General features: G+C 44.1%; 2 protein-coding genes across 5 annotated transcripts in view; both read right to left on the bottom strand.

Annotated features, from left to right (window-relative positions):
* CYFIP1 (cytoplasmic FMR1 interacting protein 1) overlaps nt 1-6,741 on the bottom strand; it is an 82,878-nt gene extending 76,137 nt beyond the window's left edge. For both annotated transcript variants that reach the window (XM_069970838.1, XM_069970837.1), the window contains exon 1: nt 6,524-6,741. The gene's annotated coding sequence lies outside the window, so the exon portion shown is untranslated. The remainder of the gene's footprint in view (nt 1-6,523) is intronic.
* Nucleotides 6,742-14,082: 7,341 nt separating this feature from the next.
* The window catches only part of TUBGCP5 (tubulin gamma complex component 5), a 31,702-nt gene continuing 18,694 nt past the window's right edge, over nt 14,083-27,090 (bottom strand). For all 3 annotated transcript variants that reach the window (XM_069970834.1, XM_069970835.1, XM_069970836.1), the window contains 14 exons: nt 26,506-26,752; nt 26,210-26,412; nt 25,625-25,740; nt 25,232-25,497; nt 24,224-24,422; nt 23,644-23,832; nt 21,979-22,161; nt 21,058-21,142; nt 19,517-19,637; nt 18,619-18,800; nt 17,218-17,343; nt 16,880-16,968; nt 14,892-14,992; nt 14,083-14,391 (listed from right to left, as the gene is read on the bottom strand). In XM_069970834.1, coding sequence (XP_069826935.1) covers nt 14,345-14,391; nt 14,892-14,992; nt 16,880-16,968; nt 17,218-17,343; nt 18,619-18,800; nt 19,517-19,637; nt 21,058-21,142; nt 21,979-22,161; nt 23,644-23,832; nt 24,224-24,422; nt 25,232-25,497; nt 25,625-25,740; nt 26,210-26,412; nt 26,506-26,752 — 2,154 coding nt within the window. In that variant the 3' untranslated portion in view covers nt 14,083-14,344. The remainder of the gene's footprint in view (nt 14,392-14,891; nt 14,993-16,879; nt 16,969-17,217; nt 17,344-18,618; nt 18,801-19,516; nt 19,638-21,057; nt 21,143-21,978; nt 22,162-23,643; nt 23,833-24,223; nt 24,423-25,231; nt 25,498-25,624; nt 25,741-26,209; nt 26,413-26,505; nt 26,753-27,090) is intronic.

Genomic DNA, 27,090 nt, shown 5'->3' with positions numbered 1-27,090 from the left:
GATGGGAATCGTAGTTTAGTAACAGCTGGAGGGCCTGCGTTTGACACCTATGAGTCTATGCTGAATGTTCTCACCACACATGTATACGGAAACACTCAAACAGCGTATAAGAAACCACAACATTCTCTTATAATCACCAAAGGAACCATTGGCTTTTGCCACACACAGTTCAGGTTGTTCTACAATCACATACCTCCTGGAGTAACAACTCTGACAGTCTACCGTAATATGTCTATCCCTGATTACATAAAAACTGGAAGGTAGGAAGATAAAGCTACAGCATTAAGGGAGCCTTTACACTGAGAGATTTATCCCTATATAATTTTTGAAGCCAAAGCCAGGAATGGATCTGAGAAGAGGAGAAATTTAAGTCTTTCCTTTATGACCTGTTCTCTGTTAATACTCTGTTCCTGGCTTTGGCTTCAAAAATCTGTCTGATAAATCTCTTTGTGTAAAGGCACCCTAAGGCAATGCTCCAGCAAGTGTGCAAGGTGGGGCTAAATCTATAGCACATAATCTTTATCCTCTTTCTGTGTCCTATGATGTATGCCTACTAGCCAGCCTACACAGCTAAGGAAGAGGGAAAGTTCCTCTAAATTATTACCTACATACGGAACACTTCACATATTAAAGGGGAACTCCGGATAAGAAAAACTTGTTTTCTATTAAAAATACATTAAAAGTTAAATATATGTGTCTATACAATGTATTATCGTATCTATACGGTTCTGCCACACTTGTAGCTGATAGCAATCCAGGAAGTAAAAAAATGGCCTCTGTGCAAATCCACATTGTCTCCTGCTCCTTCTGCTATCCCCCTTACGGCAAGTTCACACTTACCGGATCCGCAGCGTATTTTCCGCTGCGGATCCGCAGCAGATTTCATTTAAATAACTGAACACAGCAACAAATCTGCACAATCAAATCTGCTGCAGATCTGCTGCAGATCCTGTTGGGGTGAACGCACCCTTAGGAGACAAATCTTCCATGCCTCTGTCTCACATTGTGTGTGTTTGCTGAGGACAGGCTGATGATGCAGACAGGGGGCAGGGCGTGATGTCACAGGAGGCTTGTCTGGATCTCCCAATCCCCTAAGTGATTCATCATCATTGACCGGCCAAAAGTAGCTGCTGCACTGATTTCTCTAATTGTGCAGAAGTGTGCAGTGAAATTAGGGCTGTGTTCACACATGTTGGAGTGTCATTGCAGTACTGCAGCGTAAATGATGCAGTAACACAAGTAAATTATGCTAAACGGCAGAGAGGATCAGAGCCTTATTGTGGGGCTCAACTTCAAAGATAAAAGATGCTTGATCATAATATGTGTGTGGAAATGAAAAGAAAAAAAAATTCAAAAAGTTCTTTACTTTATTCCAATATCAGCGTTACAGGTAGAGAATACAGCGTGCTGTGCGGTGTTACAGGTAGAGAATACAGCGAGCTGTGCGGTGTTACAGGTAGAGAATACAGCGTGCTGTGCGGTGTTACAGGTAGAGAATACAGCGTGCTGTGCGGTGTTACAGGTAGAGAATACAGCGTGCTGTGCGGTGTTACAGGTAGAGAATACAGCGTGCTGTGCGGTGTTACAGGTAAAGAATACAGCGTGCTGTGCAGTGTTACAGGTAGAGAATACAGCGTGCTGTGCAGTGTTACAGGTAGAGAATACAGCGTGCTGTGCGGTGTTACAGGTAGAGAATACAGGGTGCTGTGCGGTGTTACAGGTAGAGAATACAGCGTGCTGTGCGGTGTTACAGGTAGAGAATACAGTGTGCTGTGTGGTGTTACAGGTAGAGAATACAGCGTGCTGTGCGGTGTTACAGGTAGAGAATACAGCGTGCTGTGCGGTGTTACAGGTAGAGAATACAGCGTGCTGTGCGGTGTTACAGGTAGAGAATACAGCGTGCTGTGTGGTGTTACAGGTAGAGAATACAGCGTGCTGTGTGGTGTTACAGGTAGAGAATACAGCGTGCTGTGCGGTGTTACAGGTAGAGAATACAGCGTGCTGTGCGGTGTTACAGGTAGAGAATACAGCGTGCTGTGCGGTGTTACAGGTAGAGAATAGACCGTGCTGTGCGGTGTTACAGGTAGAGAATAGAGCGTGCTGTGCGGTGTTACAGGTAGAGAATACAGCGTGCTGTGCGGTGTTACAGGTAGAGAATACAGCGTGCTGGGTGGTGTTACAGGTAGAGAATACAGTGTGCTGTGCGGTGTTAGAGGTAGAGAATACAGTGTGCTGTGTGGGTGGGACCACAATGAAATTATTACTGCAAATAATTCAGTAACACAAAGAAACTGCAATGTGTGAATACAGCATAAATTTTCTGCAACAGCTTTGGGCGGGGAGTCGGCAGGGTGGAGGACTGTGATGAACAGCTGAGGGAAATCATTGCATTCTGGAACCTGTAGTACTGTGTACAACTGAAACCAGGAAGTGCAGAAACACAAAACAGAACAACCCCCCCCCCCCCCCCAAAAAAAAAACAAACAAATGGATTTGGTAGTTTCAAAAATGGAATAGATAGGTAGTAATGCTTTTGCAAAAGTTTCTTTTTTTTTTAACCTCTACCTGGAGTTCCCTTTTAAAGTGCAGGCTGCCCTCCAGTATGTATGTGTGTATGTATATGTATATATATATATATATATATATATATATATATATATATATGCCTGTCTATGCTAAGTGCCTCAGAGTACATAGGTGCCATAAGCAAAGCTCTATAAAGCAGCACTACCAGTATACAGTTCCTCATAGAATACATAAATGGGGAAATGAAACATACACATTCCACAAAAACCCTGTTGATGCTGCAACACTGAGAACTGCACAAAGCAAAGGGGAAACGCTACTTTCCACGGTGAGAACAAAACCCAGAGTTCCTCTTAATCTACACCACATAAGACTATTAGGTCATGCAGGCTATTACTATAATATTACGTGGGAGCCATTCAGATAAATGGCCATACATGAGTTACATGGAAAGCCGGAGTAAAAAAAAAAACAAGAGCGGATTTATCATCTCCAAACAGGTATTTCCATCTTATAAGGTGTTGGCATACTGGTAGGATATAATGATAGACTTCTCACTGCGTACTGTGCACTATTCTAGGTTTCCCCTGCAAAGCAGCCCTTCTTGCCATGTAACTGTATATATATACTTGAATAGGAAATCACTGCTGTACCCTGGCACAGAGGATGGCGAGGACACAAGTGTGCGGGGGAAAACAGTGAAAGGGATACCATAGCCCAGTTATATGCCATCACTATACAAAAAAAAAAAAAAAAAAAAGCTATCATATAAGGGCACAGCTCAGACTAGCGGAAATACTGGGAGAAAGGTCCACATCAAAAACATCTCTGGCACAACCACAAAGCACTGGTAACTTCAGGTTCCTCTTCTATGTCACAGAAATAAGTGGCCACAGATCTGGCAGAATCGCTTGCATTAGCAATACCCAAAAACTGCTGGGTGACAGCAGCCAGATCGGAGGCCGGTACCACATTACAAGCTGGGTGTTACAGCGAGAGCTGAGGCAGGTACCACATTACAAGCTGGGTGTTACAGCCAGATCCGAGGCCGGTACCACATTACAAGCTGGGTGTTACAGCCAGATCCGAGGCCGGTACCACATTACAAGCTGGGTGACAGCAGCCAGATCCGAGGCCGGTACCACATAACAAGCTGGGTGTTACAGCCAGATCGGAGGCCGGTACCACATTACAAGCTGGGTGTTACAGCGAGAGCTGAGGCCGGTACCACATTACAAGCTGGGTGTTACAGCCAGATGTGAGGCCGGTACCACATTACAAGCTGGGTGACAGCAGCCAGATCCGAGGCCAGTACCACATAACAAGCTGGGTGTTACAGCCAGATCGGAGGCCGGTACCACATTACAAGCTGGGTGTTACAGCCAGATCGGAGGCCGGTACCACATTACAAGCTGGGTGTTACAGCCAGATCGGAGGCCGGTACCACATTACAAGCTGGGTGTTACAGCCAGATCGGAGGCCGGTACCACATTACAAGCTGGGTGTTACAGCCAGATCCGAGGCCGGTACCACATTACAAGCTGGGTGTTACAGCCAGATCGGAGGCAGGTACCACATTACAAGCTGGGTGTTACAGCGAGAGCTGAGGCCGGTACCACATTACAAGCTGGGTGTTACAGCCAGATCCGAGGCCGGTACCACATTACAAGCTGGGTGACAGCAGCCAGATCCGAGGCCGGTACCACATAACAAGCTGGGTGTTACAGCCAGATCGGAGGCCGGTACCACATTACAAGCTGGGTGTTACAGCCAGATCGGAGGCCGGTACCACATTACAAGCTGGGTGTTACAGCGAGAGCTGAGGCCGGTACCACATTACAAGCTGGGTGTTACAGCCAGATGTGAGGCCGGTACCACATTACAAGCTGGGTGACAGCAGCCAGATCCGAGGCCGGTACCACATAACAAGCTGGGTGTTACAGCCAGATCGGAGGCCGGTACCACATTACAAGCTGGGTGTTACAGCCAGATCGGAGGCCGGTACCACATTACAAGCTGGGTGTTACAGCCAGATCGGAGGCCGGTACCACATTACAAGCTGGGTGTTACAGCCAGATCGGAGGCCGGTACCACATTACAAGCTGGGTGTTACAGCCAGATCCGAGGCCGGTACCACATTACAAGCTGGGTGTTACAGCCAGATCGGAGGCCGGTACCACATTACAAGCTGGGTGTTACAGCCAGATCAGAGGCCGGTACCACATTACAAGCTGGGTGTTACAGCCAGATCGGACGCAGGTACCACATTACAAGCTGGGTGTTACAGCCAGATCCGAGGCCGGTACCACATTAGAAGCTGGGTGTTACAGCGAGAGCTGAGGCCGGTACCACATTACAAGCTGGGTGTTACAGCCAGATCGGAGGCAGGTACTACATTACAAGCTGGGTGTTACAGCGAGAGCTGAGGCCGGTACCACATTACAAGCTGGGTGTTACAGCCAGATCGGAGGGCAGTACCACATTACAAGCTGGGTGTTACAGCCAGATCCGAGGCCGGTACCACATAACAAGCTGGGTGTTACAGCCAGATCGGAGGCAGGTACCACATTACAAGCTGGGTGTTACAGCGAGAGCTGAGGCCGGTACCACATTACAAGCTGGGTGTTACAGCCAGATCGGAGGGCAGTACCACATTACAAGCTGGGTGTTACAGCCAGATCCGAGGCCGGTACCACATTACAAGCTGGGTGTTACAGCCCGATCGGAGGCCGGTACCACATTACAGGCTGGGTGTTACAGCCAGATCCGAGGCCGGTACCACATAACAAGCTGGGTGTTACAGCCCGATCGGAGGCCGGTACCAAATTACAGGCTGGGTGTTAGAGCCAGATCGGAGGCCGGTACCACATTACAGGCTGGGTGTTACAGCCAGATCCGAGGCCGGTACCACATTACAAGCTGGGTGTTACAGCGAGAGCTGATGCCTGTACCACATTACAAGCTGGGTGTTACAGCCAAATCGGAGGCCGGTACCACATTACAAGCTGGGTGTTACAGCCAAATCGGAGGCCGGTACCACATTACAGGCTGGGTGTTACAGCCAAATCGGAGGCCGGTACCACATTACAAGCTGGGTGTTACAGCCAGATCCGAGGCCGGTACCACATTACAAGCTGGGTGTTACAGCCAGATGTGAGGCCGGTACCACATTACAAGCTGGGTGTTACAGCCAGATGTGAGGCAGTCCACTGACCAAACCCAGAAGAGCGCTAATACCATAGGAACCCTGTACTAGAGCTGTGATACTATTGTGCGGCAGTGTCAGTGCTATAAGATCCTACTAACAGCTCACTGCACATACTGGGCCTGTACCAACCTGCAACTTAGTGTCTCTAACTGGAGCAAACACTACAAACACCTTGCCTATATATGACTGTATACACACAGGTCAGCCAATCCACACATGTATGCAATGTATGCAGTACCCAGTCAGTGTACCTGTGCCAGGTGAGCGGGCACACTGCAGGTCAGGATGGCTCCCGCATACAGATGTGACAGTATAACAAGCCATAAGAAGTTCCCCAACAATGAAGGACATCTGTATTGCCCACATTGGCAGAGAGGTCAGTGCCAGGTTTGTGGTGAAGGTGTTTGGTGTGGGCACAAGACTTATAAAGCATGGCCTGCTCTATTCTCAGGGGGCACGGCTCACATGTATAGCTCTCATCTATTGACATGGACCCTTCAGACAGTGGCACATGAGACTCGGGCACCAGACCACTGCCCTGCCATACTGTGCCAGCACCAGCTATCACCTATGGCACACCTCCCCAACAGGAGTGAATGCACAGCCAGGCAGCCTCGCCATGTCAGCAGCTGCATGTACCTATAGCTCCCGTGTGCCGCTCCCAGTACTGCCGTGTGGTGGGAAGGGCAGCACCCGGGTATGAGCCGAGCCCTGGCAGCCGGGGTCCGGCCACACACCGGCAGCACCGATGGGGGTAGGGGGGGCAGGGGGACGTGGACGATCGCTCACCCGGAATGTGCTGCTTCTCGGACACTGCGGACAGGACGGTCCTCTGGCCGGGCACTCCCCGCTGCTGCTGCCCGGCGCCTTCCTGCGAGCTCCGGTCCCGGCCGCGGCCTCTACACAACTCTCTTCTCCACTTTTACCACAAGAAGCCAGTACGGGGCCGAAACTTCCTGGAGACTCGGAGGAAACACCCTTCCTCCCAGGCTGGCGAGCGGTGGGCAGGGACGAGAGCCGCCACCTCCTCCTCCGTATCCCGGGCTCAGCCCTAACCACTCCCCCGGAGCAGTGCGGCGGACACCCGGTACCGCATCACTGCTTAGTGTACTGACACCCGGTACCGCATCACTGCTCAATGTACTAACATTGGGCCAGACACCCGGTACCGCATCAGAGCTCAATGTACTAGGCCTGACACCCTGTACCGCATCACTGCTCAATGTACTAACACTGGGCCAGACACCCGGTACCGCATCACTGCTCAATGTACTGGGCCTGACACCCGATACCGCATCGATGCTCAATGTACTAACACTGGGCCAGACACCCGGTACCGCATCACTGCTCAATGTACTAACATTGGGCCAGACACCCGGTACCGCATCAGAGCTCAATGTACTGGGCCTGACACCCGATACCGCATCGATACTCAATGTACTAACACTGGGCCAGACACCTGGTACCGCATCACTGCACAATGTGATTACACAGGTCCCAACACCCCGGTACTGTATCACTAGCTGTGTGTTATTATACAGGGCCAGACACCCCAGTACCATCACTAGCTGTGTGTTATTATACAGGTCCTGACACCCTGGTACTGTATCACTAGCTGTGTGTTATTATACAGGTCCAGACACCCCAGTACCATCACTAGCTGTGTGTTATTATACAGGTCCTGACACCCTGGTACTGTATCACTAGCTGTGTGTTATTATACAGGTCCTGACACCCCAGTACCATCACTAGCTGTGTGTTATTATACAGGTCCTGACACCCCAGTACCATCACTAGCTGTGTGTTATTATACAGGTCCTGACAACCCAGTACCATCACTAGCTGTGTGTTATTATACAGGTCCTGACACCCCAGTACCATCACTAGCTGTGTTATTATACAGGTCCTAACACCCCAGTACCATCACTAGCTGTGTGTTATTATACAGGGCCAGACACCCCAGTACCATCACTAGCTGTGTTATTATACTGGGCCTGACACCCTGGTACCTCATCACTAGCTGTGTTATTATACTGGGCCTGACAACCCGGTACCACATCACTAGCTGTGTGTTATTATACTGGGCCTGACACCCTGGTACCTCATCACTAGCTGTGTGTTATTATTATACTAGGGCTATATCCTATCTGGTAGAAGCACTGAAGGGTACTGCATTACAAGGTCTGTGTTAATAGGCCCCTTTCGCACACTGGTAGGGTTACAGGTAGTATTAAGTGGACTTGTTCAGGGTCATCAACATTGTCAGTTTGGCATGTGACACCCAGTGGCTACAGAAGTTGGATGCTGCCAAAATGCTGCCAGGAAAACATGGCTACAGCCTATGGGGATGTTCAAACTGAGTAAAAAACAGCAGAATTCTGCCTCAGTGTCTCTATGGAAGGGGCTTGCTTGCCTCCACTCCCGCCACTCTCCGCACAAAGAATTGACATGTCAATTCTTCTGCCGCTTTTACTCAGTGTGAACATACCCTATGGCTGTATCCATGTTTTCCAGTACTCCCTAGGGCGGCATCCAACCTCTCCAGCCACCGAGAGTCACATGACAAGCATTGAGGCTCGGAGAATGATGCCGACCCCAAACAGTTCTTTAGGTCCACTCAAAGCTACCTGTAACACTACCGTTCACATCTAGTAAATTTGCTGAAATATGCTTAGTGTAAGAGCAATAGGCCAATTTCTGATGACACATTCACCCTGAATCACTGGAAGGAAAATAGCTGCTCACCAATTATAACTAAACACAAGCAAATCAGCATGTGGGAGGTTTCCAAAAACAGGAAAATCAACACTCTCCCTCTCTGGACGGTTCTGGGTATTCCAATTGCAACTGCTGCAGAAACAGCATTGCTCAGCTGTCAGTTCCAGTTGGTACAAATCATGATAAAATTGCCCCTGCAGCTATAAACAGATTAGTGTGTGGCCCAGAGCACTGTTTCCAGGCATATAAGTTAAAACTATAAGCCTTACTTATATGGTCCGAAAACACACTTTGTACATCCTACCTATGTAGGCATGGGGGTGGTCCTCAGCTCTTAACTAGTCACCGCTGGCAGGAAACCTCTTGGGGGATCCTGCCTCCCTAAAAGTGTTGGCACTCAGGGATTCTGAAGAATATCGCACACTGCAAGTCTGCAAAAGCTGCTGTATCATTACCTGTCTGCTCTTCTGCCTGAGGCATTATGTAGTAATAGAAAGACTCCGTAGCACTCTTTCATGCAGCAGTGATCAAAAGTTTATTTACAGCGTGATAGGAACAAAGCCAGGTATATATGCAATAAATGATGCACGTAATTAGTTATATTGGTAGAGGCGACTGAGGACGTTTCGACCCTACTAGGGTCTTTTTCAACGTCGCTGTGGGTAGTCCTGGGCAGGAGTGCTCCTGGCGTCCTCCTGAGCGTGGCAAGCGCTGTGTGGCCACGCTGTGTGGCCACGCTGTGTGGCCACGCTCAGGAGGACGCCAGGAGCACTCCTGCCCAGGACTACCCACAGCGACGTTGAAAAAGACCCTAGTAGGGTCGAAACGTCCTCAGTCGCCTCTACCAATATAACTAATTACGTGCATCATTTATTGCATATATACCTGGCTTTGTTCCTATCACGCTGTAAATAAACTTTTGATCACTGCTGCATGAAAGAGTGCTACGGAGTCTTTCTATTACTATTTATTGGGGACACACACCCGTCCGTGTAAAGCACCAAGAACCCACACCCGTTGTGCACCCCTATTTCTCTTTCTGAGGCATTATGTAGCACATAGCAACATGCTGTAAACACGTACTGTAAATCATTTTGTAAGTACCAATCTTAAAATTCTAATGTTCATTGGTGGACACAGGAAGGAACAATGGGTATAGGCTGGTGCCACTAGGAGGCAACAACTAAATAAATTTAAAGTACTAGTTCCTCCTACCTGTACCTCTTCTGCAGGTAGTGAGAGGTAAGGAGTCCAGAGATTAACCTCCATGGCTACAGGAAGTGAGCCAGGTGACCAGAAAAAATAAACAGCCATTGACGGTACAGAAACCAATGACCTAGTAGGAAGGCCATAAGATCCAGCCAACGCAGTCATCTGTGGATCAAGAAGGAAAGAGTCTGGGGAGCGGTTTCAACATGCTTTGAGGTGGTGCCTATGAAACTGGGCATGAGGAACAGCTTTACTGGATGCCACCATATAACCCAGACCTGAGTAGGGAGAACTGTTTTTCCTGAGGAAGCCTCACTGAAGGGGTGTCAAAAATCATTTGGCAGGCTGGCTGTCTAGAGCCAAGATCAAGTCAAGCCTTCTGAGACATTATAACATGATGCGTTGTCCTTGAGACAAAGAGAGGAGTTAGGGAGATGAAGACAATACTACACTGATAATATAGGAACTACACAGCTTCCTGTCAGGGGTAAACCAAGCAAAACCATTCTAAAGCCAGCACTATTTGTGACAACACTAGATAAGAAAGTTATACATCTTAGGGTGATTTTAAAAATATTTTCTGCTACTGGAACACCAGCTTTATTTATTCTCTTTGGGATTTTGAATATACAATGTATGAGAGAGAGAGAGAGAGAGAGAGAGAGAGAGAGAGAGAGAGAGAGAGAGAGAGAGAGAGAGAAAACACAAATGTAATCCTGTGTACACTTTAACCTTTTAGGGACCAAGCCTATTTGGACCTTAATGACCAGGCTCATTTTTCAAAATCATACCTGTCTAACTTTATGCGCTTATAGCTCAGTGATGCTTTAACATATGCTAGCAATTCTGAGATTGTTTTTTTGTAACATATGGTACTTTATATTAGTGGCAATATTTTACTTTTCTTGGGTGTTATGGGGCTTAGAAATGTATCAGCAAATTACCAATTTTTCATGAAATTTCCAAAACTAATAGGGACCAGTTTTTTTTTTTTTTTTAGTGTGTTTAGGAGGCTTGTATACTTGAAACCCCCATAAATGACCCCATTTTGGAAAGTACAAACCCTAAGGAATTAATCTAGGGGTATAATGAGCATTTTAACCCTACAGGCGCTGGAGGAAAGTATTCACAATTAGGTCGGAAAAAAATGGAAAATAGAAATTTTCCAATAATATATTTGTTAAGATTAAAGTATCTCATTTTCATAATAAACATGAGAGAAAATGCACCCCAAATTTTGTAACGCAAGTTCTCCTGAGTACAACGGTACCCCATATGTGGGCATAAACCACTGTATGGGCACACAACGGGGCTCAGAAGGGAAGGAGCGCCAATTAGCATTTTCAGTGCAGATTTTGCTGAAGAAGTTTCTGAGCGCCAGGTGCGTTTGCAGTGCCCCTGTAGAGTCAGCAGAAAAGAACCCCCCCCCCCCCCCAAAAGTCACCCCATTTTGGAAAGTACACCCCTCAAAGAATTTATCTTGTGGTGTGGTGACCATTTTGAACCCACAGGTATTGGAGGAAAGTATTCAAAAGAAGACAGTAAAAATGAAAAAATAGAATTTTTCCAATAATATGTTTGTTTAGTTAGAAATTTCTCAATTTCACGAGGAACAGAGGAGAAAACTCACCCCAATATATGTACCGCAGGTTCTCCTGAGTACAATGATACACCATACGTGGGCATTAACCACTGTATGGGCACACAGCAGGGCTCAGAAGGAAGGGAGCACCAATTAGCATTTTCAGTGCAGATTTTTATGAAGAAGTTTCTGAGCGCCAGGTGCGTTTGCAGTGCCCCTGTAATGTCTGCAGAATAGAACCCCCCCAAAAGTCACCCCATTTGGGAAAGTGCACCCCTCAAAGAATTCCTCTTGGGGTGTGGTGAGCATTTTGACCCCACAGGTATTGGAGGAAAATATTCAAAACTAGACCGTAAAAATGAAAAAAATTTAATTTTTCCAATAACATGTTTGTTTAGTTTGAAATTTCTCAATTTCACTAGGAACAAGAGAAAAACCACCCCAACATTTGTAACGGAGCTTCTCCTGAGTACAATCGTACCCCATATGTGGGCATAAACCACTGTATGGGCACACAGCAGGCCTCAGAAGAGGAGTGTCAGTCTAGTTACAGGCAATATGTGGGTGTTTACTGGCTATCTGGGGTGGTATTGGACAATCTCGGGGTGTTTTCTGGCTATCTGGGGTGGTGACAGGCAATCTGGGGATGTTTACTGGCTATATGGGGAGGTGACGGGAAATCTGGGGAGGTGACGGGCAATCTGGGTAGGTGACGGGCAATCTGGGGAGGTTGTGAGCAATTTGGGGTGGTTGCGAGCAATCTGGGATACCTACGCGCAGTCTGTGGCAATCTGGGATGGTTACGGGCTGTCTGGGGTCGTTACGTGCTATCTGGTTTGGTTACAGGCAATGTGGGGGGGTTACGAGCAATCTGGAGAGATTACGGGCAATCTGGGGTGGTGACAGGCAATCTGGGGTGGTGACAGGCAATCTGGGGTGGTGACAGGCAATCTGGGGTGGTGACAGGCAATCTGTTACGGGTAACCCGGGTGGTTACGGGTAATCCGGGGTGGTGACGGGTAATCCGGGGTGGTGACGGGTAATCAGGGGTGGTTACAGGTAATCAGGGGTGGTTACAGGTAATCAGGGGTGGTTACGGGTGCCGGCACCATTTGGAACAAGCGATCAGTATATAGTATATACCGCTGATCACTTGTACTGGGACCACACCGGGTGGTCCCCGATCATTGCCCCATGCTCTCCGTCACCTCCAGTGGTGGAGAGAATGGAGCATTGTTCACAGTGACGGATTCCTAAAAATGATCAGTCTGTTCACAGTGATGGCGGCGGCCATCTTTGATCAGATGGCCGCCCAGGGAGGGGAGGGTCAGTGACGAGGTCACTAGGGTTAATTCTGGGGACGGGGGGGGACATGTTTTCATCTCCTCTCACCGTGGATTCACTGTGAGAAGAGATGAAAGCATTCAGCTGCGCTGGCAATACCAGTTACCGGTTGCCGGCGTTATACTGATAATAACGGCGATCGCCGGTGAGGGGACTGGCCGGGACTGACCCCACACTCTGCCCCAACCCCTCAGCTACCTCCGATAGCTGAGAGGAGGGGGCTGCGGGCATTACCGGCGCTGCTGCACTATTCTGCACCATCGCCATAAAGAGCTGAGGGTAGCAGTATAGAGCCCATTAGTGATCGCCGTAAAAAAATGTGTATCGGCAGTCACTGATAACATAATGCATGTATTCTCTGGGTCTCTACGGTTACGGTGATACCACAATTGTATATGTTTTTTTAACTATTACCACTTTGGCGCAATAGAAACTATCTTCCTAGCAAAAACCCACAAAAACTGTTGCCACATTGCAAGATCCATAGCGTTCTTATCTTTTGTGCGACAGAGATGGTTTTGGGCTTATTTTTTGCGGGAAGATCTGTAGTTTCTATTGATACCACATTTTATAAGTAAATGACTTTTTGATCTCTTATGATGTATTTTCTAAAGTGGATTGATAAAATACAGCTATTCTGGTATAGTTTTTTTTATTTATTTTTTACAGCGTGTGTCGTGCGGTATAATTATTGATATAGTTTTTATAGATTGGGTCGTTACGGACGTAGCGATACCAAATATGTATAGGATTTGTGTTTTTTATCTTTTTTGTGTAACTTTTTATTGTGTATGGGGAATGTAATACATTTTTATTATGGGGGGAGGGCTGGGGGGGGTATTGTGTGTGTTTGGTGCACATTTTTTTTTTTCACTTTTACACTAGTGTACATTACTGTACACTAGTGTACTACTGATCAGTGATCATTGATCACTGATGTAATGTAGTGTATTGTGTACACTTTCAGACCAGCATCTGCTCGGCCATACCTCTGTATGGCTGAGCAGAGGCATATCCATGGTGAGCCCGGGGGCCTTCATTAGGACCCCGGGATCACCATGGAGACCATCGGGTGCCGGACTTCCCCGCGGGACTTCTGATCAGGTCAGTATACCCGCGGCGCCGAGCGAAACCAGTTAGATGCCGCTGCATTGCGATGCTCATGCATTGACAGCGGCATTTAACGGGTTAAACTGTCCGGAGCGGAGAATCCTCCACTCCGGACAGTTACAGGGGGGGGGGGGGGGGGGGGGGGGGGAAGGATCAGCTGTCACACTGACCGCTGATCCCCAGGTCTGCAGCTGCCGCCGGGCGGCAATTTATTCCGATGCGTCCGCTGTTAAAAAGGCGTACGCATCAGAATAAAGCCCATTAGTGGCCGCCGTGAAAAGGCAGCATGGCGGTCACTAAGGGGTTAATAATGGGTAAGTTTACAGTGGCAGGTAAGAAATAGTTATAATTTATAGTTTATACAACAAATTGATATAAAATCCAGTCACATTATTATAAACAGAAATATTTATTGTAAATCATAATATATACAATATATACAGTGCACTGAGCAGGAAATATAACAAAGTGTTTATGTTTATAACCAGGACAAACAAGCAACAATGGTAGAGTTTAACTGGGGATAGGTTGGAAATTAGAGCAATGATCTGAATGGTTTCTACACATAACACCACATGATTTTATAAGCATCTCCACTGTATTATATACCACAAATATAAAGATTGGTGAAGCCAGGTCTAACTCTTCTAACTCTGCTCCATGCCGGCCATAAGAGATAAAGCCAAAGATTCCACTAAGACAAGGAGAGAAACAAATGGTACTCAGTTATAGCATGTAAAATCTATGTTGATCCAGTATGAGCAAAATACAGGATTAGATTTAAAGAGAAAGGTACTATATCAGTCTTTCATGCTTCTCATTTTTATTTGAGCTTCTCCTAGCTTCAAAAACTGTCTATGGCCTCAATCGGCTAATTGTTTAATTGTATTAAATTATTAGTGAATTTGTACTTCTGTCCAGTATGTAAAATAGATTAACCCTCTGTGTGCTGCCGCGGGGACAAGGAACATTAAAATTTGGAGCTAAGTATGCATGTTATATAAAGGAAAATATGATATATAGATTTTTTTACTTTAATACTATAGCCATGTTTTATTGATTATTCCTAATCAGCTGGAAAAATGGGAGTTTTATGACACACTGCCTTCCTTCACAGAAAATCCAACCTGTCAAATATTCTTACTTTTTCTAGCAAGTATTTAATGGATTACCAAATATATGCTTTATACTTACAGTGTGGAAATGACCCTCTGCAAACTGCTTTATTTAATACTTTCACAAGAAACTTGTGACAATTTGTAAAATCAGATTCCATCTTCAGGATATATTCTGCCCTTGATAAAAAAAAAAAAAAAAAAAAAAAAGTAAAGTTTATTAGCAAATGTTTTTTACACATTTAAAGGGAACCAATCACACTAAAATAGGCTATAAAGCTAAGGAAACGTGCTGGTAGATCAGCCAGCATGCTTCCTAACCATCCCCCTGTCCCCTCCGTCCCCTGTACATAGAGCCCGCAAAGTTAGTTTATTAGCTTCCCGGGCTCTATGCAAATTACCATCTAAGTAGTCACGGTGGGCGGGCGGCTTCTTCAAGTAGTCACGGTGGGCGAGTGTCTTCGTCAAGTAGTCACTGTCCTGGGCCGGCTCCGGCGCTGTTATCATGCCCCTCTGGGCGTGTGTAGAAAGTGCCGCATGGTGACGTTATTAGGGGGGGCCGGCATTGCACGTCGGCCTAACCGACGTCTTTACTAAGCTGCGCATGCGCAGTGCAGCCGGAGAAGACGCTGCAGTACTGCGCCTGCGCGGCCTAGTACAGCAGCGGCTTCACCCACAGTACTGCGCATGCGCAGCTTAGTAAAGACGTCGGCCAGGCCGACGTGCAATGCCGGCCCCCCTAATGACGTCACCATGCGGCGCTTTCTACACACGCCCAGAGGGGCGTGATAACAGCACCGGAGCCGGCCCAGGACAGTGACTACTTGACGAAGACACCCGCCCACTGTGACTACTTGAAGAAGCCGCCCGCCCACCGTGACTACTTAGATGGTAATTTGCATAGAGCCCGGGAGACTAATAAACTAACTTTGCGGGCTCTATGTACAGGGGACGGAGGGGAAAGGGGGATGGTTAGGAAGCGTGCTGGCTGATCTACCAGCACGTTTCCTTAGCTTTATAGCCTATTTTAGTGTGATTGGTTCCCTTTAACAATCACAATATCACAACTCAAGATTACAGGACTAGTTTAACCTCTTAACTCCCGCTTTGTACCATTCTGCTCCCGGCTGCAGCCAGGTTCCATTCTGCTCCTTTAGCAGCCAGGTTCCGCGGCTCATAGCTGGCGCAAACCGACTGCTCATGCCTGCTTTTTGACAATTTAAATGCTGCTATCAAAACTGACAGCGGAATTTAAATGCTGTTAAAAAGCCATCAGTGATGCTATTGCCCCCCCCCCCCCCTTCCCCGCAATGCGTTCGCACCAGTCGGAGAGATGTCCTTAACAGCAAGAGCCTCAGGGGTTGCTTCAGGGGTAAAGAAAAGCACAGAAAACAATGATTAATGCCGTACACATGTACTGCATTAATCCCTATGAGCAATCATAGTAAAAAAAAATCCATTGGCATAATAAAAGGCTATTGTAATTAAACAGACTTGAGTAACATAGAAAACATGTCAATTTTACTACAGGGATGGCGTGAAGACCCCCCCCCCTCTCCTCACCCCCCAAAATAAATAAATAAACTGAATCATACATAGCACAGTAAAACTGGTGTGGCAAAAAAATAACAGCTGTTCTTTAAAAAGTGCAAGCAATATAACAAGGAGGAAAAAACTGAAGTGTAAAAACAAAAATTGCACTGGTACTTAAGGGCTTAAGAGGTGTCCAGCTATGGGTTCAGTACACTAGTAGAGATGAGCGAACCTTGAGCACTCTCGAACGTTCAGCATTTGATTAGCGGGGGCTGCTGAAGTTGGATAAAGCCCTAAGGCTATGTCGAAAACATGGATATAGTCATTGGCTGTATCCATGTTTTCCAGACAACCTACTTCAGCAGCCACCGCTAATCAAATGCCGAACGATCGGGTTCGGATGAACTCGAGCATGATCGAGGTTCGCTCATTTCTACACACTAGCAATTCAATTTTGATGGCAAAATCTACTGGTTGAAATAACTGTGACTATGAAATTTAGAGTTAGCTTTAATTTTACAGTGCACTACTTACTTCCATGCTCCAAAACCAGCATGCCAGCGGTCTGCAAACATCAGCACCACATTCATCACTTTCATTATAGCTTCTTTTACAGAGCTCACCTGAAAGCAAACATAATGTCACAGTTTAACTGTCAAGTAACTAAAGCCATAACATACTTAAAGGGGTGCTCCGGAGAAGAAGAAAAAAATGTATTTAAATCAACTGGTGCCAGAAAGTTATACAGGGTTGTATTACTTCTATTTACAGAACTGAAGCTTTCCGGAATAGATCAGCTCCTCTATGTCCTTCAGAAAATAGTGTATTTTGAACTGTCAGACTGGAAAGAATACAGCATCATCTTCTCATACCTTTTCCCTTAGAAGACAGCGATCATGAATGGTGGACAGATATCTATAGTGAATTTTAATCAACTGGTCCAGATCTTTTGCTTCCTCTACTTGATGTTGAAACTCTAGTCCTGTGCTATGAAGAATCTAATTAACAAAAAAAATATATAATATATAATAAATAATAATAATAATAATAATGTTGTTATTAAATAAAAGCATACATGTATTGTGACCTCCCATCCTCTATACAATTATGAACCCATTTATGTCAGCTATATGGCTATATACATTCCTACTGCTGATGACCTGTGCAGTAGGAATGTATATATATATATATATATCTAATGTGTGCAGCAATGCTTCAGTGTAAGCAGCCCTGCACACATTAACATGCCAGAAGCTTACTTACTTGCCTACTGCCATTAACCTTTGAAACACTGCCATCTATAGAAATTGTGGCATTTAAGGTCAGTGACAGAGACAGGACCTGTTTCTGACTGATTAGAACCCCTGAAGCATGACTATTACAGATCAATGCTATGCAATGGCATAGCATTGACCAGTGTAAGCAATCTAAGTCCTCTCCTAGAAAGTGAAGAGGAAAGCACTGCTTCAGTGTGCTTCTGGACATGCAAGCATCATTGACATTTGATCATAGGGATATTAAAGAGACTCTGTACCCACAATCTGACCCCCCAAACGACTTGTACCTTCAGAAAGCTGCTTTTAATCCAAGATCTGTCCTGGGGTCTGTTATTGTCATAAAAATAACTTTTAATCCAGCAGTGCTGTGTCTAACGGCCGGGGCTTACATTTGTATGTGCATTAGGCTGGCACACCCTCTCTGTCCCTCCTCCCCACCCTCCTCAGCATTAAGAATGCTCCAGGCAGATTGCTCCCTATTCCCCAGCTGTTTGTATAATAAACATGGGCTGGATCGTTAATACACCTGTGCAAAGCTCAAACAGCAGTAAATGTTGAGGAGAATGGAAAGGAAGGACAGAGAGGGTGTGCCAGCCTAATGCATATACAAATGTAAGCCCCGGCCGTTAGACACAGCGCTGCTGGATTAAAAGTTATTTTTATGACAATAACTGCATCCCCTGCCGAACAGACCCCAGGACAGATCTTGGATTAAAAGCAGCTATCTGAAGGTACAAGTCGTTTGGGGGGGGGACAGATTGTGGGTACAGAGTCGCTTTAAAGAGGGGAAAAAAACAAACAAACAAAAAAAACGCCTGCTGTGTACAGGGTCTGCATGTGCACACCAAAATAAAGAAACTGCTGTGCATCTGGATCAGAGCTCCTTGAAGGCGATATCTTCCCGAGCATGCTGATAGATAGATCCCAGAATATCACTTTCATACAAAAATCTGTATTTTTCTAAATATAAGTGAAGTGATAAAAAAAAATGCCTACCCTGGTCATCATGTAATTGTGCAAGCTGTTGACAAAGTGCATAAGCTTGACTCGAAGGAGAAACATGCGATGGATTTGCTGTTCCTTAGGCTCTGTCGGTGTTACTAGTTGAGAAAGCAGTTGCTGTTGTCCAGATCCCGACTCCTCTTTCGGAGACTCCTTCTCCACCGTGCTAACCAGTTCTATAGACATATTGGTGGATTAACACATTACATAACAGCAGAAGCATAACAACATTTTCTTATTCTTTCCTTTAAAGCCAAAGATAACAGCAAAATGTTAGAACAGGAGTACGTGGCAACATCCCAGTCACAAGGATACTGATTTTTTTCAGTCTATGTCTGGAGTTTTTCTTTCAAAGGTATTTTGAAGCATACCTATTCCCATACCCATACCTAAGGATAAGTCATCAATGTGTGATCAGTTGGGGTCTGGCCTCTAAAAAGGACATATGGGTACTAAGAACCCTATTACACCAACAGATATCTGACAGATTTTCACAGCCAAAGCCAGGAATGGATTTGAGAGGAGGAGAAATAGAGTCTTTCCTTTATGAACTGTTCTGTTTATTGTCCGTTCCTGGCTTTGCTTGCAAAAATCTGTCAGACATCTGTTGGTGTAATAGGGCCCTAAGTCAGTGTACTAAGCTGCAGCATCATATAGTCACGTGGTCCTGGACAAAATAGTTGGCCACTGATGTGCTCTGATGTGATCTGTTCCAGCCAGTTCCCAGACACTTTTGTTCTGCTGATTAGTGGAGGTCTCAGCGGTCAGGCTAACTAATCACATGGTGATGGTCTATCCTAGTGTTTGAAAGCAAAGTAAATTCCTTAAAAATCCAATTAATGCTTTATATGCAAATGCAAGTATATTGGATAATAGCCTTTTCAATTCTTACCATTAAACTGCAGGACATCCAAGCTGTATTTTGCCCATTTTATTAGTAACAGAAGCAGAAAGATCTGGTTATAAATCTTTTGGCACTCCGAGCTGATAACTATATCAACAGGCCAAGGCACCTAGACCAATGGAAACACAAGTAGTTGAAAAGGCATAATAAGCATACATGTCAGAAGATTTCAGAAGGATAAAAATACACGCTACCAGCTAGCCAAACGTAGATTAAAGGAGTTGGCCACTTTATAATAAAAGTGCTCAGTGTACAGTATTAGTAAGTGTATTCACAGCCCTTACTGACAGCAGTTCCCTGTGTACCTCATAGAGGCAAAATCAGACTCCCCTCCTGCAGGCTGGGCTGTCCTGCTCTGTGGGGTGTCTGTCCATAAGATGGCCGACATGGAGGAGTATGTGACCATGCCCCGCCCCCCAGTGTCCACCATAGGCATATACAGGCTCAGTGGTGGACACTGGGGGCGGGCATGGTCGCATGCTCTTCCATGTCAGCCATTTTATGGACAGAAACACCCCAGAGTAGGGCAGTACAGCCTGGAGGAGGGGAGTCCGATTTTAGCTCTATGAGGTACACAGGAGCTGCCGTCAGTATATACAGTTAGGACACTTACTAATACTGTATACTGAGCAATTTTACTATAAAGTGGCAAATTTCTTTAAGTAACTGCCCCCAACACCCATAGCCGTTGGCAGCATAATTTAGTACAGCTATTTAAAATGCAATACAATGCAGTAACATTACTTTTTAACTTGAAGCAAGGCAATGTACATTGTCAATACGATATACTATGTCCTTATAAGTGGGCACAGACTATTTATGTATTAAATACAATATAATATTACCTTTCACTCAAGGTAAAGCTGTTTTTAAAAAGACTTTACAGCAAGGAACGAGCCTATGTATTTACTAGATCAAATATATTTACTGTTATACCCAAGTACAAGACTGTGTACTGCAGTGCTTCTCAAACTGTGAGGTGGGCCTCACCAGTGAGGCGCCCCCTAGTTGTTGGTGAGGCCCAGCTGGGGAGCTAGGTTTAACAAAGTCACTATGATCTGCGCAGTCCATTTGCTTTTTGCAGAAATCGCTATTTTAGCAACATTATTAATTTATTTTCTACCTAATTTATCAGTATCTAGAGTTTGGGATACAGGTGAAAGGTAGCCCTAGCATTATTTTCAGCTTATAAATGGACTTTCACCACAGATAGTGAGGCCCAGGTACCCTCTTGGTCAGTCTGGTGAGGCCCAGGCATTGCCTTGGTCTGTTGGGTGAGGCTCCAGTAGAAAAAGTTTGAGAAGCACTGGTGCACTGTCTACAAGATATATGGCCTTTGTGCAAGGCACAAAGTGAGGGCACAGAACAAGTCATCTGCAGGGGAAACCGATGTACCCCGCCAATAAACTACTGATATCCTATCCTGTACAAAGGCTACCAGTGTTTTTTTTTCTTGGAAAACCTCTTTAATATAAGAAATTAACAATTACTACAAGCATGTGAATATACTGAATATTATATAATATTACCTTGTAACTCAATACAAGGCCATCTAATGTATGTACCGGAAGCTTCTTCTTAGCCAAATCAATATTTTCAAAGAAAATGGATAATCTGTTTACGACAGAATGAGAGAGAGAATTTTAATGCCACAAATTCTATCCTTTTGAAGAACTGAAATACATTCATCATCATCACCGCTATAAAAGTGCTCACATATTCCACAATACCATACAGAGCCTGCCATTATACACATCAGTCAATGTCTCCGGGGCTAAAAATGTAGTTTACTTGCCTCAATACTTCTCTATAAATGTATACAAATGCCTGTAAGCATAACACTTAATAGGTGTACAAAGATAACCGCTATTAAAAGAGACACTGTTGGGGGTGAAAGTCCCTCTCTCTAACTCTTTAGATGCCAAAGTCCTTATGCAGCATCTACTGGGTTAAATGGCCAGGATAAAGGTTATTGTGGTCCTAGTCATCACACCTGACAACCCCCCAAATTATTTCGTAAAGTTTAGACTGGATTGTTTGCTCTTAAGCCCGTATTCCACGTGCCAAAAGAGAGCTGTCAGTGCTCATTTGCTCCTCTTTCCCGGCTAATCCACGCGGTGGCAGCGAGCAGGTGAGTGCGGGAGGGGCCGCGGGGAGGCTGCCCAGGTGATCACAAGATTGTCTGGGCAGCCCATAGAGGATAGTGGCGGTCTGCTGCGGCCGCTCCTATTCCACGGAACGATGGATGGCAGCAGATCGCTGCTATATCAGTCGCTTGTTTTCAACATGCTTGAAAAACAGTATTTACCAAACAGTATACATTATATAGGACTCTATGTGAAAGTGGCATTCATCATAGGTATACATCAGGGAGTCCTGCAGTGTACATCTCTGATGGACACTAAAATACAGTGTGAAATTATTTTTACACCAAAGTTTGTATTTCTTACCGAGCACTGTCCTCTGGGTACCGCTGGCTGACCGCTTCCTGCAGCTGTACATTTAAAAATACTACATTCTGCCACTGTTCCTTCTCTTTTATTTTATCAAATATTGAGGTGTAGAAATCATACATAGTGTCACCAGCTTCAAGTAGGAAAAAATTTCTCATTGACTGCAGATATTCTACCAGCCTAAAAACAAACATTCAACCACATGAAACAGTAGGTGGAGAAAATATAGTACACAATTATTCATAGCACAAAAGACACACAGGGAGGGGATTGATTAAGGCTGGGTTCACACTTAAGTTTTTCTTATTTATTAACAAATCCGTCCATATTAATTGAATGGATAAGCAAAAAACTGATGAGCAGACTGATACAAACTGATTGCAAAATGTTCATTTTCATTGTCAGTTTGCATTATGGCTTTAAAAAACCTGACTTTTCTCCATCAGTTTGCATCAGTCAGCATCCGTCTGCATATCAGTTAATTTTTTTCCCTTTGGTTTCTCACTTCTTCTGCGCATGCTCAGTGATAAAACTGATGAAAACTGTTAACTTGCAAACAGATGTAAACGGAAATACCTTCTGTTTAGATCCGTCCTCATTGACTATAATGTAAAAAAGAACAGAAGTGCACTTTCCGTTTGTGTTCTGTTTTTTCAAATGGAGGGAAAAAAGCTGTACGCAGGATTTTTTTTTCCCGTTCACAAAAACGGAACCCTGACGGAATACATGCAAACTGAGCACAAATATGACAAATGGGGCACAATTTAAAAAAAACTAAACAGCTAAATGGAACTGTGGTGGAGAGAAAAACGTCAGAAATATCAGCCTAAGACTGGTGTAAATGATAATAAATGCGCTGTGTGCAGAGGACATGACCCCTCTGCACCCTTGTTTGCAGAGCAAGGTTGTGGCATGGGCAGCTTTGATCAGATTCTGTGTATTTTTAGTTTAAAGTCTCACTGTGGTTATAACTTTAAAATCTAAATTAACAGTAGATGTAGAGAAAGCTAATTTGCAATATATTTTTTGTTATTTATTTTTTGTTATCATGCTTTAAAGTAAGGCTGGGTTTACACTGCGTTTTTGCAATCCGATTAACGTTATTTGGTTACTTTCAGCAAACAGTATAATGTAGTCAACAACAAAAAAACGCATCCGTTTCAATCCGTTTTTTTTTTAATAATGACACACAATTGCATTCATTTTTTCCATAAAACGTACGCGATAAACAGATTGCAAAAACGCAGCTTTTAAGTCTTGTGCTGGTTAAAAAAATTTTAAAAAAAGACTTCGCACAGGACGTAACGATCAGGAATTCAGGAGACTGGCTTTGGATACAAGTAAGTACAACTCTGTTTTACAGCATGATAACAAAAAAAAAAAAAATGTACATTGCAAACTTGCTTTATTTCACATCTATTATTGATTTAGATTTTGAAAAATTATTATGAAAGTTATACCAACATTGATACTTTAATAAAAAAAATAAAAATAACCCCATTTGCAGGCCTAAAATGATGGATTTCTCCCTATACCCAAAAAGGCATCAATCAAAGCTGGGAGGGTGGGGAGAAGCTTGCAGTTCAGGCAGCAGCATAAAACTCATCACAGGTGTCCTTTAACATTAGCATCTTAACAGACAAATGGAGCCTGGACACTTACTTGTAATCTTCCTTTAGAGTCTGCATTAGATTTCCACAGCACTCCAGATAATGTTTGTCAATGTGGGGGTAAAGGCATGATCGTAGGGTCAGCTCGAATGACCGACAGGTAACAGATTCTGAAGATCTATCCACACTGATATCTTCACAGGTAAACGTCTCAAGGAAGTCACTCTGCTCCAGGTATAACCTTCAAAGTTTACATTAAAATTCTACTGCATAATTCATGTGAACAGCTTACAATTATTACATTACAATGTATAACTCTTAGCCAGTGTTCATTTGCCTCACACTGCGTGAATACTGACAGAGAGGAATATATTTCTGAGAGTACTGAAATAATCCAATGTTAAGCACTTCTCCTTCCCATCCTATTTGTTATATTTACAGTAAAACAACCATGGTCACCTCAGCCAAAACATCTTCAACATAAATGCACATGTTGGGAAGTAATCACTACTTTGGGATATTGAAAATAGAAATAGGATGATCAGCGGCTTTTATTTTCTGATCTTCAATAAAGACAGAAATAAAAACATGAAGAACAAAAGAGGCTTCTAAATTAAAGTATGGACTCTTACCTTGCAAAGTTGATGGCCAGTAAGGGATCGTGTACATCATTCAGTTCCAGGTGCTTGGCCACTATTGACTGCATCTTTATTAAACTCTGCTTGTTGACTTGCTGTTCCGTAATGCTGTCAGGTCCTGATTCTTTGCCATGCTGTAGTCGGGACTGCACAGACTCCAAGAAGAGGGTGTACAAACTTTTCCTGTCTGCATCTGTTTCAAGAGAAAACATACAAGAACATACACTGTCAGTAAGATTTTCTCATACTTGATGGGTACATATTGTTTAACAGTCCACAAATTGAGTGGGAGTTTATTAAGAAAAAAGTACTGTATAATTCCATAAATGTGTGATATGGTGGGGGTATAATCCCAGGGGCCCAAACTAATTAGCAACATGAAGCGGCTTTGATGTGCCATGGCCTCTAACTTTTTTAGGTATATGAATGTATATACATTCTGATGGTCCACTGGGGTCCTAGTAATCAAACCCCCACCAATAACCTAAATACTGGCCAATGTTTTTCTCCATAAAACCCTCTATTTAAAAGGGTTGGCCACTTAAAAGTAAAATAATTCAGTATACAGTATAAGTAACTGTACTGATGGCACTTACTGAAAGTAGCTCCCTGTGCATCTCATAGAGCTAAAATCAGTCAACCATCCCCCAGGCTGGGCTGCCCTGCTCTGTGGTGAGTCTGTCCATAAAATGGCCGACACGGAGGATCATGATACCATGCCCCGCCTCCAAGTGTCCAACACTGAGCCTGTATATGCCTATGGTGGACACTGGGGGGGGGCAGGGGGCATAGTCACATGCTCCTCCATATCAACCATCTTATGGACAGACTCACCACAGAGCAAGGAGGGGAGTCCGATTTTAACTCTATGAGGTACACAGGGAACTGCTGTCAGTGCAATGAGTACAGTTACTAATACCGTACACTGAACTATTTTAATATAAATTGGCCAACCCCTTTAATGAAGTGAATATTAATTTACCTTAAATCATGTAACATTACCTCTTGAGAAGTCTTGATGCTGGGACAATTTGCACTTAAGGTTCTTCAGCAGTTGCATAGACTTCCCGGCCATAATAATCTGCTTTAATACAGGTCGAAGGAAAGAAACCATAGTGTGCTGCCTGCTGGCTGGAGCCTGGTCACTACCTGAGCTGGCACTAGCGTTGTCACTCATCTTGTCTTCATTCTCAGTCTTTTCTGAGACACTATACAAAGTGTATGTGGCATACCAAAAGTCTCGATGATTTACAGGCACATCTTTATTTCTAAAAAAATAAAAGGGACAGTTGTATAATCTCTAAAACTTTTAGAATGACTGATATTTGAAGGGACAGCAAAACAAAAGATTCAGATGAAATCTAAAATACAATACTCAAGGCAAGCGTTACCTACCTTTGAATAATGAACTCTTTTGCAGGATCAAAGAGGTTCCCATGGACAATCCATTCATCTACTATCTCTAAGTAAGGTCTCACTGTTTCTACCCAAAGGAAAAATAGAAGCGATACCTGCAAAGACAGTAGTTTTATATAGATCAAGCACTGCAAAAAGGCTAGTGTCCAAAAAAAAAAAAAAAAAAAGGGTCTATTCCTATACAAAAAGTATTGCCATTTATCCATATTAAAGTAGTTTACTTTTGTCCCACACCTACAATTCTAAAAACTGAATGGCAACTTCCATACAACATACTCATAGCAAAGAACTACATAAAAATACATTCTGCCATATAGCGTCCTTAAGGCCCAAGGGGCTACTCTGAGGCATGCAATTCATATATAAATATATAAAATGTATAATATAATATATATTTTATTTTTTTCTGTTTAACAGGGACAAATTCCATATGAAAAAAATCAGAATATAAAACATACCTGGAATGTCATGAAATATGTAACAGTATCAAAAGCTGAAACCATGGGGCTGAAGCAGCCCTATTCTAAAAAGGCTTTTCTCAAAACGCATTTAGCAATTACATACCGTTTGCTCTGATGCTTCTCCTACGTTGTCATATTCAAGAATGGCTTTATACAGAGTATTAAGTAGATGAGACGCTCTCACAACGTTCCTCGTGTCTGGAGGCACCTCTGCAATGCCAGTGCTGAAGACTTTATGTAGAACTTTGAGTTGTGCAAGCCGCGGAGCTAACTTGTCAACTACCATTGCCAAAGTTATTGTTTGATCTTAATACACAATGTAAACACAGAAAAATTAAAAAAAGATTAAAAAAAAATACATTAACTTTACGACAATTTCACTGGTGCATGCTGGTATACCTTTATTTATAATGCATTTCTCAATCTCTGAAAGTTCTTCTTTGAAGCTCATGAAGTATTTATACAACGCCCACATAAAGGCCTGATATGTTCGGAATGGCGCTTCAGCACCCTTCTTAGTGGTTGGAAGGGTCCCAGGCAATGAATTCTCAGCACAATGACCAGTGACATCATCCATGAATTTCTGAAGTCTGAACACCACTTGACCATATGCTGCTATTTGTTCAAGCACAGACCTAAGGCAGTTCTAAGGAGAATAATACATACATTTTGTTTTAACAAACAATTGAGTGCCAAATATCACTGCAATCCCTTTTTATTAACCTGAATGACATGGTTACTTATAGTTACTTATTTATCTAGATCTTATATAATCTTAATAATCCCATACATCCTTGAAGTAACAATCACAAAGGCCAAATGCAAGTTAATAAGATGAAGGAAGGGTGAAAAGAGATAATCGAGGGAATAAGAGAGGTAAGAAAAACCTCTGTGTAGGAGGAATGGGAGACACATGAGAACATTAGATCAAGGTTCTACCTAAGGAATTGGTTGTCTCTTAACTCCCATGAGATTATGTTCTGG

This window comes from Dendropsophus ebraccatus, chromosome 5 (assembly GCF_027789765.1).
Source record: "Dendropsophus ebraccatus isolate aDenEbr1 chromosome 5, aDenEbr1.pat, whole genome shotgun sequence".
In the NCBI taxonomy this organism is placed as follows: Eukaryota; Metazoa; Chordata; class Amphibia; order Anura; family Hylidae; genus Dendropsophus; species Dendropsophus ebraccatus.
This window is presented reverse-complemented; position numbering and strand designations above follow the sequence as displayed.